Source organism: Schistocerca nitens, chromosome 6 (assembly GCF_023898315.1).
Source record: "Schistocerca nitens isolate TAMUIC-IGC-003100 chromosome 6, iqSchNite1.1, whole genome shotgun sequence".
NCBI classification, from domain to species: Eukaryota; Metazoa; Arthropoda; class Insecta; order Orthoptera; family Acrididae; genus Schistocerca; species Schistocerca nitens.
The window spans coordinates 221,832,927-221,853,444 of record NC_064619.1 but is presented as its reverse complement, the minus strand read 5'-3'; the positions used below and the strand labels follow the sequence as shown (position 1 = coordinate 221,853,444).

The following is a 20,518-nucleotide window of genomic DNA, read 5'->3' as shown; positions in this document are numbered from 1 at the left end:
GATATTAAATTTTTGTTGGGTAATTTCTGAGTTCCACCCGATATTTCTGTAAGCTGCTACCAGACAACTTGTTGGAGCTCCGCACACAGTCTGTTGTCACTTTATTTTCATAACCATTACTCTGAGTCTTGTTACAAGTCCAGGATAAATATATGTTTGTATCATTTTTACCAAGGACTGAACACCAGGAATGTCGTAGTCATTATAAATGAGCAACTGCATTCCAGCTTTTCAAGCCCATGTTTTTCACAGCATAGCAAATGCTACACATTAAGTGTCTCTCTCACTCCTGTTGACCACTCTGTTTCTTTTTGAAGATAAAGAATAGGAATGTTTTGAAGCATTTACTGTAAGCAATGTGTACTGTAAACATTTATCAAATGTTAACAATTCATTGCTGATATTTTAGGACCTGTTCAGTACCTGCTGTCTATAAAAGTAGTTCTCACAAAAACCATGTCGTTCATATTATAGTCACTTTGTTCAATTTTCACTATTCTGGCAAATTTTATATTTTAAGCAAAAAAGTAATTCTGCAGTGGAATGTTCACTACAGTGAAACTTCCTGCAGATTAACCCATTCTGACCCACTAGCTACAATTGTGTACATTAATTTTTACTGTCTCTTAGCTGCAACAGAAATTATTTCTTAGTTGAAACCTCGTACTTATATTTGTGAATGTTCAGTCTTTTCCTCGTGCACAAATGCTGCCACGTGTTGTGCATCACTATAAAAATATCAACAAATGACTGTAGGAGTGTGCAGCACGATGTGACCGACAGAATACACGTAAGTGATTGATTAGTTTTATTCTACTGTATAATTGAATGTTGTTGTTGTTATTTTGCATTATAATTGTTGACTGATCAGTTTATTTATTAAAACAGTAAATATTTTGAAATTAATTACTTCAGTCCATAGGAAGAACCTGTGTTTTTCAGTGTGTACAATTGTAACCATGAGGTCTTGAGCACAATATGTTACTGAAACTTTTTGTGTTTACTTGATATGTAGAGCCTGTTGTAACTATTTATTTCTTATTCAAGCAATTTCTATGAGCTTTGATTGAGATTTCTTCAAAACAGACAGGGCTGTTGTATTACTAGTAATGGTTATGTGGTGTTACAGTTCAGAAAATTTGCAAAGCCTTCTAGGTCCAATTATTAACATGCAGGTACCATTTTAGAGAGGCTTATGAATGGGAAGGTGTCATATTTTGATTTGTTATAAGATGAAAAGTTGCATCCTGATTAGGATCCTCCTGTTATCATCATCATGAGAAAAACAATTTAATAATGTCAATCTGTACTGGTAAAAAGTAGTGTTACACCATTATGTAATGATGTATATCATAAGGCTAAAATTGACGTGCCTCCTGTACAGCATGATCGGATGATCTGTGAATGTATGTTATGAGATGAATAAAATACAAAAATAAAGACAAAGACAAGTACTTCAAAAGAAAAAAGTGAGAGTGGGGGTTGACAAAATAAACAGGAAAGAAACCAATGACCAGATATTGCCAAATAATGAAAGTGATAGGCATAATGACAATGACAACAAACTATAGTGAGAGTCAAGAAAGTGATCAAGTTGCCAACAAAGAAATTAGTTATACAAAACAGGTTTTATTAGAAAGAAAGGACATAAAGTGGTGTCATTGCCTTATTTCTCAAAACATTATATGTACTTCATATAATTATGAGAACTCTAAAATTTCCTGTAGTTTGAAAGTATTGGGACATGGTGTTAAAAATGTGATTATTCTTACACAATAAGTCCAACATTCTTCCATCCCATTTACAGTGCAGCTCTCTGTGAAAACAGAATGTAAGGGCCAAGGCAACGCATTGCATTGTCAGAATGTTCATGTTGTATGGTAATGGAGGACAAAGATTATATTATTCTTAATCAGAGAGCATCAACTCAACTTCAGGAATCCTTATTAGAGGCATTTGGGCAAGGACCGACAGTAGTTTTACAGTTAGAACAGAGAATAAAAAGAGAGAAGAGGTGTAAACTATATTTTGATGTTTTTTATTTTCTTCATACAAGCTTTTCCAAGCACTGAAACAAGAAAACACTTATGCTGCTGTAATTATCAGTCAACAGTTTTGCTTATCCTCCTCTAATGCTGATTAAGGAGGCACTGAAAAAGAAAAGAGGATTTTTAGAAGGAATGTGCAGCCCAGATGAGATAACACTGGTAAAGTAGTTTGACAACAAAACAGTTGTTCTAGGTTCAGATTTTATTGGGAAAGAAGAAACTGACAATGCTGAATGCGAGAAAAAGAAATAAAATAAATTTGTTACTATCAGTTGATCAGAGATTGTAAATCATTATAAACATAATTTATGAAACATTTTATTGTTGAATTGAAACACAGTGAATTTTACATCTATTGAGTGTGCATTGGAGTCACATTTAGCTGCATTACGTAAGGAAAGATTTTTTGTGTATAATGATTTGAGAGTTGATTGAGATACAGTGGACACCATTGTGTACAAAGTATATTTTGAAAATGGCTGCATATATTTGTATAAATATTGCTTCTCAAATCATTTTAAAAATTTGCCTAAGAACATTAGGGCAGTTAAAAAAAAAATGTTCCGTCCAGAAATGGTTCGAACTTCTCTCTCTCTCTCTCTCTCTCTCTCTCTCTCTCTCTCTCTCTCTCTCTCTCTCTCACACACACACACACACACACACACACACACACAATTACAATGTTCAGTGCTATGAAACCCCTATTTTATATTTTTATTCAGTCCAGACTTAAAAAACGCAAAACTGAGGAATATTCGGAATCAAGGAAAACATTAAAAAAAAAAAAAATTTGAGAAAAACACACTTACTTGGCCATTTGATTGAAAATCGTAATCCTCTCCAATATTTTGTAGAAAATCTGTATAAGTGAAGGAAATTAACTATACACTACCGTGTTTATCCAACAATTTGTGGTAATGAATTTCATCAGTGTGTAACAGCAAGTAAAAACTAATCAAAAAATTGAAATTGATATCTGGGTACAAGGTAATCGAGCTATTTTACAGTAAGCTATGACCATAAATTATATGTCAAAACATGCATTTTTGAGAGATCTTTTCTTTGTGTTCATCCAGAAAAAAGCAAAATTTGATGAACATACTGAATTTAAACAAAAATATTACACCAGCTAAGTGGTTAAATCATGAGCATAAATGCAGACATCTACTTAATGACAAAATTTGCCACCATTGCTGTTATTGTTTAATGTTTTTCTTATGAGGTACACTTTAGATGCTTGCCACATCAAAGTGTTATTTTAGGCTTGATGAGAGAAACAGACGCGTGAGAAAGTGGGTTTACTTCCCCCGTGTACATTACAAGCTTATTAGAAGTTGGCTCAGTGAATTTTTGTATACTGTGTAAAATGAAAAATTTGAAAGAAACCTCGGGCACTACAGTTTCACCTCATACCCTGTATCACTGCTGCCAATCTACAATCTACAGTGTGTGGTGCAAAATATATATGTCAGTAATCTGTGTAGTTTTTACAGCTGTATTGTGTCAGATTTGAATACAAAAATCTTTAAAATGTGCTGTTGCAAAACCCTTTTTATATTCCCATGTGACATTTGTGCCATAGCACATCTGCATGAAAAGTATATTTTCAGCACTTCACAAAATGGTTTCACCCCAACCTATACTCCCGTCATTGAAGAGCCACTCCCCCTCCATAGGTCCAGCAGGCAATCTCATTTTACATGTGTTAGTGCAGTGTGGTGGGTGCGCTGGCTGTTGGGTGACTTAACAAGTTGCCAGCCAATAAAAGGTTGATGATTGATAGTGGTGCTGAAGACAGTATGTCTGAAATACATGCAAAAAAAAAAAAATAAAAAAATAAATGAGAGTTACCTATAAACTTCACAAGAAAAGGTGGCAGCTGGGCCACTTTGTCCCATATTGGCTTGGTCCAAAACAATTGACATCAATTTTGTTTTTTTTGTTTTTCCAACAACTCATTCAGTCACATCAAATATCAATAGGAAGAAAACTGGACGAAGTCAAGCGAGACATTGATTAAGAACTTAGAATCAAGGTAAGCCTTACTAGGAAGAAATGTAAAATTGGGGAATATTTAACATTGACCTTATGGGTTTTTCACAAGGGCTACGAATTTATGGTGTAGAATCGTGAAAAATGTAATTTTCTAACTACAGTTAAAAAGCTAGTTCTGATGGGCCACTCGAACTTCATTCCGCAAATGTTATGCATCTGTTGGCATGGTGTCAAGTCAAAATCATCTAATTATCCCACTGCTTCTCAGATATAGCCAAATATGTTTACATATCATAAAAAAATAAAACAGAAGGTGTATCTAGTCCCACTTCGGCACTTTTCCAACTAGAAAAAAAAAAGAAATTTTTTTCTTCTTCAGCCATTGCCACCTAATTATAAAAATCTGCCAATATGAAATTTTTCTATTTTCTACCTACTGTATTTACCTGTGTGTGAGACACCCCTGAATATAAGACTACCCCTATTTTTTAAAAATATTCTGACTAATCAAAGTTACAAACTGTTTTATTAATATAAAGTATATGCCTGAAATGTTAGCATTATGTCTAATCTAAACTTACACCATGTCCATTACCTACCTTTTGATAATACAGGGAGAAATAATATAAACAGAAGAAACAGTTTAATTAATTTTTATCTTCACTATCTTTTTTGCTTCCTAAGCCTATCATCTGGGGTATCACTACAATTGTGAAATTTGTCTTCGTTGTCACAAATATTTGGCTGTTCTTTCTGAATACATTGGGATTCCTGAGGTTGTGATTATAGGAGGGCCTGAGAACACAGCTGCCTTTTTTCCCCCATAAATACATATCGGATTTCACTTCTATATTGTCGTGAGAATGTTCAATGTTTCTGGCTTCCAAACATAACGTCTGCCTGCTGCTGTCTCATTGGCTGTATAGAACAGCAGCTGATATGTCTCCTTTGGTCAGCATTGACAACATTGCTGCCGGAAACATGTTAAGTGCACCACTGACACCTATCTCGACTTTCACCACCTTCTGCAGAAATATGTACTTTTGTTGTGTATTTGTCCAGTTTTAAAGTCAATTCAAATGGATTTGGACAAATTGCATTTTAAATGTGGTGCATGTTCATAAAATGCCAAAGTATGCGGTATAGATTCCTTGGTTGGCACTATGACAAAATCTGCTGTCTGCTCACCACTCCCCTCCCCACCCATCGTAGTTCTCAGCCAAGCTGGTATCACTGTTGCCCCTCCAGCTCTTGTGTGGTGCTGTGCTTCAGCATCTGTTAAACACAGACTGCAATATGTGCTAGAGTGCAGGTCATATATAACACCACCAACTAATACATAAAGAAAAGGCTACAATCACAGTTCAGTTCAATCTTAAATCAGGCATGGTGGCACAATGGTTAGCACATGGAACTCACATTCGGGAGGACGACGGTTCAAACCCGCATCCAGCCATCCTGATTTAGGTTTCCCGTGGTTTCCCTAAATCGATTCAGGCAAATGCCAGGATGGTTCCTTCGAAAGGGCATGGCCAACTACCTTCCCCATACTTCCCTAATCCGATGGGACCGATGACCTTGCTGTTTGGGTTGAGACTCAAGTGATGTTCTTTGAAGGACAACTTTTCGCTTTTGAACGCTGCTGTTGTTTTTCTTGTTGTTGTCATTGTTGTGGTCTTCAGTCCAAAAACTGGTTTGATGCAGCTCTCCATGCTACTCCATGCTGTGCAAGCCTCTTCATCTCTGAGCAACTGCTGCGACCTACATCCTTCTGAATCTGCATACTGTATTCATCTGTCAGCTTCCCTCTAAAACTTTCAACCCCCACGTTTCCCTCCAGTGCTAAATCGGTGATCCCGTGATGCCTCAGAATGTTTCCTACCAACCAGTCCCTTCTTGTAGTCAGGTTGTGCCATGAATTTCCCTTCTCCCCAATTCCATTCAGCACCACCTCGTTAGTTACATGATCTACCCATGTGATCTCCAGCATTCTTCTGTAGCACCACATTTCAAAAGCTTCTATTGTATTCTTGTCTAAACTGTTTATTGTCCATGTTTCAATTCCATACATGGCTACACTCTGTAGAAATAGTTTCAGGAAGCACTTTCTGACACCTAAATCTATACTTGGTTTTAACAAATTTCTCTACTGATTTTATTGCCATTACGAATCTACATTTTATGTCCTCCCTATTTCGACCATCACCAGTTATTTTGCTTCGCAAATAGTGAAGTTCGTCTGATATTGTTTGTGTCTCATTTCCTAACCTAATTTCCTCAGCATCACCTGATCTAATTCAACTACCTTCCATTATCCTCATTTTGCTTTTGTTGTTCATCTTATATCCTCCTTTCACTGTCCATTCCATTCCATTCCACTGCTCTTCCAAGTCCTTTGCTGTATCTGACAGAATTACAATGTCATCAGCAAACCTCAAAGTTTTTATTTCTTCTCCATGGATGTTAATTTGTACTCCAGATTTTTCTTTTGTTTTCTTTACTGCTTAATCAATATACAGGTTGAATAACATCGGGTATAGGTTACAACTGTTTCTCACTCCCTTCTCAACCACTGCTTCTCTTTCGTGCCCCTCGACTCTGCCATCTGGTTTCTGTACAAATTGTAAACAACCTTTCGCTCCCTGTATTTTACCCCTGCCTCCTTCAGAATTTTAAAGAGAGTATTCCAGTCAACATTACCAAAAGCTTTCTCTAAGTCGACAAATGCTATAAACGTAGGTTTGCGTTTCCTTAGCCTATCTTCTATGAGAAGTCGTAGAGTCAGTAATGCCTTCCATGTTTGTACATTCTCCTGAATCCAGACTGATCTTCCTTGAGGTCTGCTTCTAGTGGTTTTTCCATTCTTCTTCTGTAAAGAATTCGTGTTAGTATTTTGCAACCATGAATTATGAAACTGATAGTGTGTTAATTTTCACATCTTTCAGCACCTGCTTTCTTTGGAATTGGAATCATTATATGCTTCTTTAAGTCTCAGGGTATTTCGCCTGTCTCATACATCTCCAGATCGAAGAGTTTTGTCGTGGCTGGCTCTCCCAAGGCTATCAGTTGCTCTAACGGAATGTTGTCTATTCCTGGGGCCTTGTTTCGACTTGGTTCTTTCAGTGCTCTCCCAAATTCTTCATGCAGTATCTTATCTCCCTTTTCATCTACATCTATGTCCTCTTACATTTCCATAATATAGCCCTCAACTACAGCTCCCATGTATACACCTTCTATATAATCCTTCCACCTTTCTGCTTTCTCTTCTTTGCTTAGGACTGGTTTTCCATCTGAGCTCTTGATATTCATACAGGTGGTTCTTTTTTCTCCAAAGGTCTCTTTAATTTTCCTGTAGGCAGCATCTGTATTATCCCTGGTGACATGCTTCTACATCCTTACATTTGTTCTCTGGCCATTCCTGTTTAGTCATTTTGCACATCCTGTCAATCTCATTTTTTAGACATTTGTACTCCCTTTCGCCTGCTTCATTTATTGCATTTTTATATTTTCTCCTTTCGTTGATTACATTCAATATTTCTATACTGTTAACCAAGGATTCCTACTAGCCCTTGTCTTTTTACCTATTTGACCATTCCTTTCCCCTGTTGTTGGCAATTGTTCCCTAATGCTCCCTCTGCAACTCTCTACTATGTCTGGTTCTTTCAGTTTATCCAGGTCCCATCTCCTTAAAATACTGCCTTTTTGCATTTTCTTCAGTTTTACTCTACAGTTCGTAACCAATAGATTGTGGTCAGTCCACATCTGCCCTTGGAAATTTGTTACAATTTGACCAACCCATTTCCCTTTTTTAAATTTTCTAACCCACGTGCCTGATTAAGGAATCTGATATCCCATGCTCTGATCCATCAAATGCCAGTTTTCTTTCTCCTGATAACGACATCCTCATGAGTAGTACCTGCCTAGAGATCCAATTGTGGGACTGTTTTCTCTCTGGAATATTTTACCCAAGAGGATGCCATCATTTAACCATACAGTAGAGCTGCATGCCCTTGGGAAAAATTACGGCTGCTTTCAGCGATTCACAGTACCAGCAAAGCAAGGCTGTTTTGGTTGATATTATAAGACCAGATCAGTCAGTCATCCAGACTGCTGCCCAGCAACTACTGGGCTGCTGCCCCTCTTCAGAACCACACATTTGTCTGGCCTCTCGACAAATACCCCTCCATTGTGGTTGCACCTACGGTACGGCTATCTGTATCGCTGAGGCACGCAAGCTTCTCCACCAGTGGCAAGGTCCATGGTTCATAGTGGGGCTTTCGAATGTTACCTTCACTTAAGAAGCAGCATTACTTTTTGTATAAGGTACCCATACATTTGTGCGAACTTTCATTACAAACCTGTTTAAATACAAGAGTATATAGAACGATAGAATTTAATGTTATGTCCCCTTGTGCATCACAAAATTGTCAAATTTTAATCAGAGCAATAGATTGTTGTGGAGGCTAGTTCATAGTTTCTTATATATTCCTTGCACTAGTGCCACAAGTCAAATGTCATGTGATTGTTTGAGCAAGGTTGGTACTATATTGAGCGCTTCAGCGTATCAGAAATCATGAGGCTGTTCAAGCGTGAGTATCGTTTGCCCGACCTAATCTTGGAACTCTTCAAAATAAAGGTGCACATAATCTCAATATAGCCAAAGCTTCAACTCTAAATGTAAGATAATCTGTACATCAATCTATTAAACAATGTAAAAATGTTGACCTTGGGGCAGCAGTAATTTAATTTGAGAGTAGAAGATGACCTTGTATTTTTCAATTAACAATTTTGGTAAAAACATAAAAAATCTGTGCAAGTGCAAAGTAAACAATAAAATATAGATGAAACGTCTCTTTTGTAAATGAGAGGGTGAGAATGTTTATTGTTCAGTTTGTGGTGCAAAATTTCGCATTGTGACTCATAACTGATAACTGTCTATTGGTGAAAACAGTTACAGGTGTGGAGAAGCTACTTGGGAGGCAAGTAGCTACTTGTGCAGGTCACACTATGATAAACAACCAATGTTTAGGTTGATGAATCGCATGATTGAATGCTTTCAAACTAAAATCAGTTACTACAAATGTAATTGTATAATTTACTACAGAACAAGTAACTAACAATATTAAAGAAGCACAATTTTGTTCAGTAATTATCAGTTCTCCCAGACATTTAGATTCCAGTCCAGTTACTTAACTTGTTGTTCGCCCACATTGAAGGTATCATAGGTTGTACGATGATATTATGCCACCATCTTGAGCCCAAAATTTCTAACATTTCTGGTAATAAGAGCTGTATGCTCAATAATGTTTGTAATCTCCAAATAAATTATAAATATCTCTGTAAGACTGAAAATAAAATCAGGTTCTGAATTTTAATCACTTGCCCTGGATGTTTTTGTACAATGTTTTGAAAAGTCTCAATTTTGCTTAAAAGTAACATAAGAACTCTGTCGACTTGTCTCAATTTCACAGAAGTGGATGTTCCTGTTAACACTGTACAGCCAGTCAGCAGTAGTAGGAGACAACTATGTGGTGGTAGCAAACCAGCTGTTGAACGGATGCTGGAATTTGGACGAGAACTGTACAACATGAGTCTGCATCTTCGGCAAGAGCAAGGCCGTAGTGAGGCCAACAAGAAGATGTTACAAGTAAGTTAATAGGCTAATCTTCAAATTATTTATGTTGGAAATGGGTTCCAAATCAGGATTGAAGCAAGAAATATTTCCTAGGTTGTTTGTGGAATTTCAGGCTACAGTTTCTGTTCTAGAAATTAAAAAAAAGAGAGGAACAAATTACATACATATGTATTAAAACTTCATACTTTTACATTTTTGAGAGACCACATTTTGTGACCCCAATTTGGTGAACAACAATGTGATGCATTTCATTCATATGAAAATGTTCAGTGTATATCTTGAGTATTGTATTCGACATCGTTGAAAACAACTTCCCAACAGGCAGTTAACCATAGTTATGTTTTAAATTGTGGTATCTTCATGTGTTGCTAGGTGAGTTACGATGTCGTGTTTGCGTGACATTTCAAAAACTTTCCCACTCATCATCTTCAGGCAAAACGTTGATGGATGCATGTCCAGTTCATTCCTTTATAGCTACAGGACTACAGACTCCTCTGCTGAGTGCCCAATGGGAAGGTCAGTTATTTGTTTCCAGAAGAAATGTCAGAGCATTCCAAACATGTTTTTGCTAATGCTGCACACCATGTGGAGCTCAATTGGAAAATGCAATCCCTGTTGATAAGACGGTTGTGTACTCTTATATACACTGCCTCTTTGATGACCAAATCTCAAAACCCGCAGGTGCAACACAGCACAACACCTTCATCTGTTCAAAAACGAATGTGTTGTTCATTGATGCCGTGCTTTGCCGTAGCAGACTTGTCAGGTAGGCCAAGGCAAAACAGTCTTCACATGCTCTGAACAGCACTAAAAGATGCACTGCTGTATCTGGCCTATGTACTGCCTTCCACATGCGTAAATGATGCAGTATGAACCAGGTGCTTATAGCCCTAGTTAATTTTTGACTGACCCAAGCACATTCTTGATTTTAACCATTGAGCAGAAAATGGTTTTTATGTTGTGCTTCTCCATTATCCTGACCATCATGGCTGTGAGTGACCCTGCATACAGAAGGCATTCCCAAGTGCTTGGTTTCTTCTTCTGGATTGTTTTCTTTCTTCTTTGTGCTTGGTGGGAGAAATCCTCAACCCAGTCATAAAGTCCATTTGATTTCCAATGTGACCATTCTTTCATTAATAAACAGTGGAGTGATATCGAGTCAAATGCTTTTTGCAAGTCAAAGAACACTGTGGCCCTAATGTCCTTCATCCATGGTTTTCAGTGCGAAAATCATGAACCGGACTTCAGGAGAGTGAGGTTTTGATATCCATGCTGGCAGGTGTGGAGGAGGTTATTTTATTTGCATACCTCATTATGTTGGAGCTCAGAATACATACACTCTAAGACAAAACAAATGATGCACCACCAAGGAATTATGTGAATGGATCAAAATCAGTAGACGTGATGTACATGCACAGACAAACAAATGATTACAATTTCAGAAAAATAGGATAGTTGTTTAAGAGAAAGAGCTTTACAAATTAACCAAGTCCACCTCTGGCCCTTATGCAAGCAATTATTTGTCTTGGTGTGATTGATCTAGTTGTTGGATGTCCTCCTGAGAGATATGGTGTCAAAAGTCTGCCCAATTCACATATTAAATCATCAAAATCCCAAGCTGGTTGCATTGCCCTGCCCATAGTGCTCCAGATGTTCTCTGTTGGGTGTAGATCTGGCAATCTTGCTGGTCAAAAGGGGGTGGAGTGTCTTGCTGAAAAGTAAGCCAAGGATGGCTTGCCATGAAGGGCAACAAAATGGGTCATAGAATATTGTCCATGAAGAGCTGTGCTGTAAGAGTGCCATGGATGACACACAAAGGTCTCGTGCTATGAAAAGAACCGCCACCAATGGCTAGTGTTTCTACTCATTGTCTTCATATTTGCCGACCCATACCTTGGCCAGGAAGGTTGCTGGATCTTTCCCAACTGAGAACACTTGAAGCACTATTGGGAAAGCCCTTCAAGCAGCTTGAGATTTTGATGATCTTAACATGCCAACTGAACAGAATTTGGAATAGTATGCCTCAGGACGACATAAAACTACTCTGTCTATTGATGACAAGCCAGGAAGTTCTTTTTCTTGAATAAATCATTTATTTTTTCCTCATATTGTAGTCATTTATTTGTCAGTACATGTACACCACATCTAGCAATTTGTATCCCATTCGGATAATTACTTAGTAGTACGTATTGTTTTTGTTTTTATTTATTTTTCATAGAGTATACTAAGAGTTCACAGGAGACTAATGTCAGTGATATTGGACATTCCTTCTTGTTGACTGGTGTGACAGACATGTTCCCAGTTTACAAGCATATAAGTAATGGAAACAATACTGACAGAGGGGAGCTTGGGTATATGTTTTCCAGTGGCCGATTTCTCCTCCAGCCTAACCACCAAATATTACCTAAATTTGTGAACTGTTATTGCTGCAGTTACATTAATTTCAGTCAGTAACCAGCATTAAGTATCGTACTTACTGATGACTTGCTGTACGTACCTCACCAACTGTCCTACAGCTGACTTGCTCGTAAAGTGATACACAATCTGCAGGTTGGAGTCATACATCAATTCTGCTGGGTCCCTCAAATTTTGAAGATGTGATAAATTAGAAAGGCATATGAGGGACTGGGAAAAGGGGGGGGGGGGGAGGTAAGGAAGGCATGACTGTATAATATTGCAATTATAATACTGCAGAAAAGTTCACCTATTGCCATGGAACGGTCACCCAGAAATCAAATGCCCAGTATATATCTCCCTTCCCCTCCCCCTCACCTAACAATTCTTTTGAGTGTACACTCAAAATTTCCATTTCCTTCAACAGATGACAAAGTTGCAGCAGTGATTCAAAGTGGACTCCATTAATGAAGTATGTTACAAGCAGTGTGTCATCGAATTTTTCACTGTGAGATAGAAACTGTGGAGAATATTCACAAGCATTTATGTGAAGTCTATGAAGCATCTGCGGTTGACATAGTTCAGCAGAGCTCCATGATTTGCAGCAAGCAAGGAGACCATTCTCGGCTTTCACACCAAACATGTTGCAGTGTGCTGACATTCTAATTCATGAGGTTTGACACTTTACAATTGTTCAGTTGGTACAGCTGCTGCCAATCAGCAAATGAAGTCTGGATGGAATTATCCACACTCTTGGATGCCCAAATGTGTGTGCAAGCTAGGTCCCTTTCTTTCGTACAGTTGAATACAAATCTTACCGAAAAAAGGTTTGTTCTGAGTTGTTGCAATGATTTGAAGCTGATGGTAAGTCTTCTTGTCCCGGATTGTGACAGGTAATGAAACCTAGGTTCATCACTTTGAGTCTGAAGCAAAAAAGCAGCCAATGGGATTGAGTCATTCTCCCTCTCAATATAAGAAAATATAAGTAATTGAAAGCAACTGTGTCCGTGAATAAGATCACGATGACTATATTTTGGGACTGCGAGGGTGTGATTCTGATTGATGTGATGCTAAGAGGCAGTACTATTATTTGGATGCATTCATGAACACATTAACCAGTTTCAAGAAGCATTTCCTGCAACTTTGGTGCCATAACAACCCAGGGATGTTTAAAGTCAACACAATAATGCTCATCCCCACACAAGTTAGGGGCTTGTGAACACATCACAAAATGGGGTTTGGCAGTGTTACTCCTTCCACCTTACATCCTACATCAAGCTCCTCAGACTTCCACTTGTTTGTGCCATTAAATGATAGTATTTGAGGAAGACACTTTGAGGGTGATGAGGAGGTGATTTGTGCAGTGAAGAAATGGCTTTCTGACCAGAACAAGGACTGATACGGGCAGGGTATACAAGCCCTTATCTCATTATAGCAAGCTCGTAGACATGGAAGGAAATTTTGTGGGAAAATAGCATTTCATATGTGTAATTTTCATTGTGTATAGTAAATAATTGTTGAAGAAAGAAGTGTGGAGCATTACATTCTGAGTGACTTGTACAATGGTACAAACAGAGCTTATCATAAATTTTGATTACATATTTTCACCAAGTTTATGAATAGCAGTAGCGTATACTCCTTATTTGTGTACATATATGTTATTTTCTATATTAAAATGTAATGCTGCCTAAAGTTGCTATGTTAAATTTTTAAGTGTGGATTTGAAAAATGATCTGAAGAAAGAAAGTGACTTGTTGGAAATGATCTCCATGAATTCTGTGGTGTTATAGTGTGTATTGTTTTAGCATTTAGTCAAGTTTTCCAGGTGCAGATGTTGATCCAACTGTTGTACAGTTTTAGTGTTAATAACTGCAAATATAAAAGGTAGTCTTATAATACTGTTTTCTCATTTTTCATATTATGGATTTGTTACTAAATGAAGACCTTTCCTAGAAGTCACCTAATTTTAATTGGAGAAATAAAGAAAAGAAATTATTATGTATCCAGTTAACAATGACGGACAGAAATGCAAAGTGTCATAGTGTCAGTGAATATGATGCAGCTAGACTCTGTACACATGATTCTTGTTTCTCATGCAAAATAGTTTGCTGTTACTTGTATGCACAGCACTTTACAATTCTATAAAATGGAGCTTGTTAGGCCTCTTTCCCTCAAGCCACATTATTTGTTACAGCACGTAACACTTCGCAGACTGAGCCTGACAGTTCCTTGAAGAAACTGTATATGTAAAATACAACTTATTTTGTTTGCTTATGTAAATGCAGTGTGATACTAATGTAACATAAACAGTGAAAATATTAGTACTAGTGGTGCCAAATGCAACAGAGGTGATGCAAGTGACATTCATGAATGTATGTCTGTTGAATGAACTCTAATGATTGACAAATCATGTGACTAGTTGCATTTGCCATGGTACAGCTTTTCACCATTTGTCTTGTTATGTGCTATACACTTCTGTGTGGTTACATATTCCTTCCATTGTGGAGGTTGTGACAGTTACTATAATTTGTTTAAAGTCTGAATTGTTTTTCTACCATATTTCCCCAGTATGTCAACGTAAAACTTAAAATTTTAAATATCAGTCTTTTGTAGCATGCATTAGCTGTGATATTTAGCATTAATAATAAATGTTCAGTTCTTATTAACAAAATATTTAAAACGTGCCTCTCACTGCCTTGGTATTATCAAGCAAAGTGCCATGATAATGAAATTGTTGCAGGATGCCTTTAGCCTTCTTGCATATTCAAATCCATGGAATAGCCCTGTTGGCTGGCAGTTGGATCCTGTTCAGAGGGAGACAGTATGTTCTCTCCTTAACTCTGCAATTCTAGGTAAGATAGTATAACCAGAAACTGGTTTGTTAAGGTTCTCCATTTTACATATACTCAGGTATTTATCTAATTCAAAATGAAAGCCACAATGACTGGCAATATTTTAGATGGAAAAAGAGCGCCTGCTTACTACCTGCTTAAATGTGAACATCTTGATACAGGGTTAACAAAACTTCAAATAAAAAAACATATATATATTAATGTACAGTACAGAACTACTTCTTAAGAAGTTTCAAAAACAGTACAGGAGAGCTGAGCAGGAAAAGTGTCAAATGTACAGATATGAAAGGGGGAAAAAAAGTCACGCCAAACATTTAATGAGGAAAGACAGGAGATGCAGGAAAGCTCATGGAAATTGGAAGCTAATTATAAGCCATTTCCAGTGTGTATTTCACCTCATAATCTAGGGTTTGAAGTGACTTTTCAGTCCTTTGAATGTACTTTACAATTTGAAAGTTACCTCCAATTCACTGCGTCCTTTGCCTCATACGAACCAAGGTTTGTAACCACATCACTTTCTGTACAATATCTCAACACACTACCCTCTCTTCATGTATGTTGTTGCTCTGTCTCTTTGGAATTATTTACAAGCTCCAAATGCCAGAGGTCCACTTGTCTTATAAATTTGTGCTTTTGTCTGCACACCCTCCAATTCTTTCTCTCCTAGCAGCAGGTAGCTGAGAGCTCACACTTGCTTTGAAACTTAAGCATCTGTAATAAAAAATAACATTGTAGAAATTGCATAGTATCTTCCAAAGAATTGATCAATATAAAGTTCAGATTTCCAGGTGAGTGAGGTTGTGAAAACCTTTGCCAGAAGATGATGGCAGTGAGAGTAATTGAAACGTGTGTATTTGGCAACCTCACCCAGCCAGCAACTTCAGAAATATGTATTAGAATTGATTTCTAATTATCAATAGGTATTCTGTTTCATGACATCACCAGTATTCCATGTAATGAACACCCCACCCTGGAACATATTGTAGGCACCTTGTTTTAATATGCAACTATTAAATTATCTCATTTGTATGCCATTTGCTGTGTGACCATCACGGGGCTTAGAACCAGATGCCTACATAAGAGTCATAGTACGGATGGCAGTGTGTCAAAGGTATTTTGAACTGTGGAACCATGGCCATTGTTTATTTGCTCTCTGGTGACAGATTTTCTCAGCTATTTGATTAATATTAGAAGTTAGGATATGTGTTCCCTGTGATTTCACTAAATCAGCATTGGAATTACAGTATGTTTTTGTGTATTTCTTATAATTCTCTCTGAGTGGGATCACTTAGTCACATTAATTTAATGAAAAGAAGTATTATGGTTACTGTTATAAGTAACATTGTCACACACACACACACACACACAGATTCATTGTTTCCATTTGCTAGAAAAATTGTCAAAGGATATGATGATTTTGTATGGGTGTAGTGTGCCAATATCTGTCTTTCCTTCTCAAGGAGGACCAGTAGTTCCAAAAGCTAGGATTATTTTTTGTCTGTTTGTGTGTGTGTGTGTGTGTGTGTGTGTGTGTGTGTGTGTGTGTGTGTGTTCTTGGGATTACATGGCTTAAAATCCTATAAAGTGCTCTTTTGTTCATGATCTTTACTTTATTATGGACCATAGTCATCCAGAAGATTTGAAAGTGCAATATATCATCTCTCAGTTCATATTACACAGAAATCTGCATGTACATGTCATCTGTGTATATAAATCGGATGTCTTGTCACAAAATGACAAGGATGTGTGATTTATATACTGGGTGTTCGGAAATTCCCATTACAAACTTCTAGGACTTGGAGAGAGGAGTGAGTACATAATATTTTGAGTAGAAACCCATGTCCATTCTACAGTGATTTCAAGTCGGATGTTTAACTTGTCTACTTCTACTTGATTTAAGCATACCACAGTACAATTATTACGTAACAGTTCGAAAGGAAAAATAATGAAATGTTCATTTATCACTTAAGCACATTTGTTTGTATTAACACTTAAACTTTGTTTTTACATTATTCCCAAACATAAAAGAACCCAGCATACTGTACGTACAGAACAGTACAGATGTATTAAAACAGCTGCTCAATGTGGCGACCACAGCGTTGTTACGGACATCGTATTTGTGAAGCATTTTCTGGTACATACCTTCTGTCTCCTTGGTGTCTCCTCAATTTCTAGTGCTGTGGCCAGAACTCGTGCCAGCAGATTTTCCTCTGTTTCTACAGGAGTTTTGTAAATTAACATTGCATACAAACCCACAATAATATCCATAGGAGCTAAATCCAGTGATAATGGCGGCTACGTGGTTAGACCACCTCAGCCTATCCATCTTCCACAATACTGTATCTTAAGATGCCTCAAAACTGCACGTATTTAGTGGCATAGCATCCAGGAATGAGTCAATACATTTTTTTAGGAAGATCAAGTATGTAGGACCAGTTAGCTTGAGTGGAAGGTGGTATGGCCCAATCACATGACCATCCAGTATACCTACTCACAGGTTAGTACCAAACTTGTACTGAAATTCCTGAACAGGCATGGCTGTTTTGCAAATTCAGAACACAGCCCCTAGTGAACTCACTTTCATCTGTGAACAGAAATAATCTGGAAACAGGGATGTGTCAATGCAACAGTGTAGGAACCATTCACAGTAGGTAACACATTGTGGAAAATCTGATGGACCCACAGCGTGGACCCTTTGTAAGTGGTAAAGGTGTGCTCCCACAGAATGTCCTGGATGGTATTGTGGCTAATATCCACTGCAAATGCAATTGTTTAAGTACTCATTGAAGGGTTCTCTTCAACCTGATGCAGTACATCTTCAAATTCGAGTATGTGCCATGGAGCACCAGCCGTGCCTCATGATGAAAATACCTGTTTCTCAGAGCCACTGTGTAATGTGGGCAAAGAGTTGGTGTGGTGCTGTGCTATATTGCAGAAAACGTTCGTAACACAGCCGACTAGCAGCTTTTCCGTAAATCTAACCCTTGCCATACACAAGGATTATGTCTGTATGTTCCAAAATCGTGTACTGAACCTTGTTTACTGTATCGGAGACATACAGGCATTGAGTAGGTCTTGCAGCAAGGTGGACATTAAGTGACATCAGGTGTCCGTCTGACGTAGTACACTTCATCCTGCCTACCGTATTCCGTACCAGGTCAAGCAACTCAGACTTTTCTCTTTCCCTCAATATTACATATCTGAGCTAAAATCTTCATAGAATGGAAATAGTAAATTTCTAGACATGGGTTCATATTCAAAATATTATGTACTTGTTCCCCTCTCCTAATCTTAAAAATTTGTAATAGGAATTTCTGAACACCATGCATATAGATAACAAATGATGTATAAGTGGAATACGCTGTGAAAGGTGTGGTAAATATAAAGTGACACGCACATGTAGACATTATCACACAATCACCCGCATACTTAGATACTTAGACTTGTCTTCTTTGCTAGCAGAATCACAAGGAAATGTAAAATCTGCTGATGTAAATTTTACATGATGTATTGCTGCTCACTATATAGTGGAAATGCTGAGTCGCAGTTACGCACAATAAAATGACAGTCAAGAAGAAAGTAAGCATTCAGACAGAAAGGCCTTCATCCACATTAGACAAAACGAGGATAAGCATGCCCCCCCCCCCCCCCCCCCCCCTACACACACACACGTGACCTGTGTGAGAGTTTCATTTGCATATGTGTACATCTCTCTCTCTCTCTCTCTCTCTCTCTCTCTCTCTCTGTGTGTGTGTGTGTGTGTGTGTGTGTGTGTGTGTGTGTGTGTGTTGGGGGGTGGGGTTGTGTAATTCAGAAGGAGGCCTTTCTGCCCAAAAGCTTATTTGTTTGGCAGTCTTTTTGTTGTACCCATCTGCAACTCAGTATCTCCACTGTACAGTGGGAAGCAATCTATTCTTTTCTCAGCATTGTCATTATTCCAGTCTGGATTTTCCATTCTTTAATATGATGTATTATGTACAAGTACCACATTAATCTTAATGGTTTTGTGTTGCTTTCAGAATCGAGCAATCTTCCTCGTCGGCCACCACTGGAAGTAGCATTGGCACATGCACGTGAGCTCGTTCGCCTTATGTCGAGGTCTGGACTCGGATCCTGTGCTTTCGCCAATGTGGATGACCTGTTGCGTCATTGATCTCCTTGTCATTTGCACTGTTGTTTTTAGTCCTGCCCTTCAAACTTCCCCTCCATGTGTGGAGAAGCTGCCATGGCAGCTGTATGTGCTACAGTTGTTAGGAATTTAGTGCCACAACTAGGGTGTTGTTTTACTATGCTAGTGAGAAGTGGATCAGCAAGCATTTTATTGGTTTCTAATGTATGTGTGTCTCTAATGAAGAACTATTGTCAGATTAAGTTGGAAGATTTTTTTCTTTTTCTTTTTGTATGATGTAAGAATCACTGGCATCTGTTTATTTTCGTGGTCTTGAAAAGCTTATGTCAGAACCTATCAGTTGAAGAAAGTGGTTTAGAAATGGATTGAATGTCAGAGAACCTTTGACTGAATTCATATTTAATTATTTTCTTCGCTCATCTGAATTGTCTCACTTGTGGACAATCCTTTGGACATATTTTACCAAAAATTAAATTTTGCAAATGTTGAACATGTTGATGCGTAACAGTGAAGTTCGTATAAAATTTGAACTTCGTGTGTCTTACAGTGCTTGTAAGATACTTTTACAACAGCTTTGCTCCTACCTGAATTAAATATGGATGTTGTATCTGGAAGCTCAAGAAGATAACCAAGGAAGATAATTCACCAAAACATATAGTGATCATGATCCTGCACTGCACCCTTTTGTGGGCCCTGTTACTGAGCTGGTACGATTGGCTTTGTGGTTGTTAAGGAGTAACATTGTGACATTTTAGTGCAATATGGATAAAAATCTTTCTTCAGCTTGGTAATGTCTGTTGTGTAGTTAGACGAAGGGTGCTGTGCATGTACACAGTTTTCCAAGGATGTTGATTGTTTCCAAATATCGGGTTTCCCTCAGTGGAACATATTGGGCTGTTCCTTTGATATTCTGCACGAGAACTGTAGATAGTGGAAGAACTGGAGCCATCATGGTGGGGACTACTACATATTTTTAAATGTGTGTTTCAAGAGCTGTGTTGAACATTTTCTATATTTTGTTACGTGTGATTATTGAAGTTGTGTCTGCTATTGAATTGTCATTGTAAACATTTGAAAAAGAATCATCTTTTTTTGATTTGGTACTTTGATAAAGAAATTTTTAAGGTAAATATTAAAAATAGTACAACTTTATTTTATAATTCATCAGTGATTCATTAAATTCTTTCCTTTTTATGTTGTTGTTATATGTGTGTGCGCATGAATGGATCTAAACATTCTCCATTTTTATAGTGGTAACTTACAGAAATATTTAAGAAGTGATTCTTTTGCCATGATGTACAGTTGGATCATTAAAAAAAAACTACACTGAAACTCTGTTTTTCTACGAATCTGTGCCAACTTCAAGTTTATTATTCATTCTAAATCAGACTATGTCATCTCATAAAAATGCAAAGTAAGACCTAGTGAAGCAATAGTGACTATATTTTTGAATATATGATACTCT

General features: G+C 37.6%; 1 protein-coding gene across 1 annotated transcript in view; it reads left to right on the top strand.

The window, feature by feature from the left end:
* The window catches only part of LOC126262445 (ran-binding protein 9), a 246,250-nt gene extending 226,003 nt beyond the window's left edge, over positions 1-20,247 (top strand). The window contains exons 7-9 of the mRNA XM_049959097.1: positions 9,515-9,690; positions 14,813-14,924; positions 18,944-20,247. Of these exons, the coding sequence (XP_049815054.1) occupies positions 9,515-9,690; positions 14,813-14,924; positions 18,944-19,077 (422 nt within the window). The 3' untranslated portion in view covers positions 19,078-20,247. The remainder of the gene's footprint in view (positions 1-9,514; positions 9,691-14,812; positions 14,925-18,943) is intronic.
* Positions 20,248-20,518: the final 271 nt, after the last annotated feature.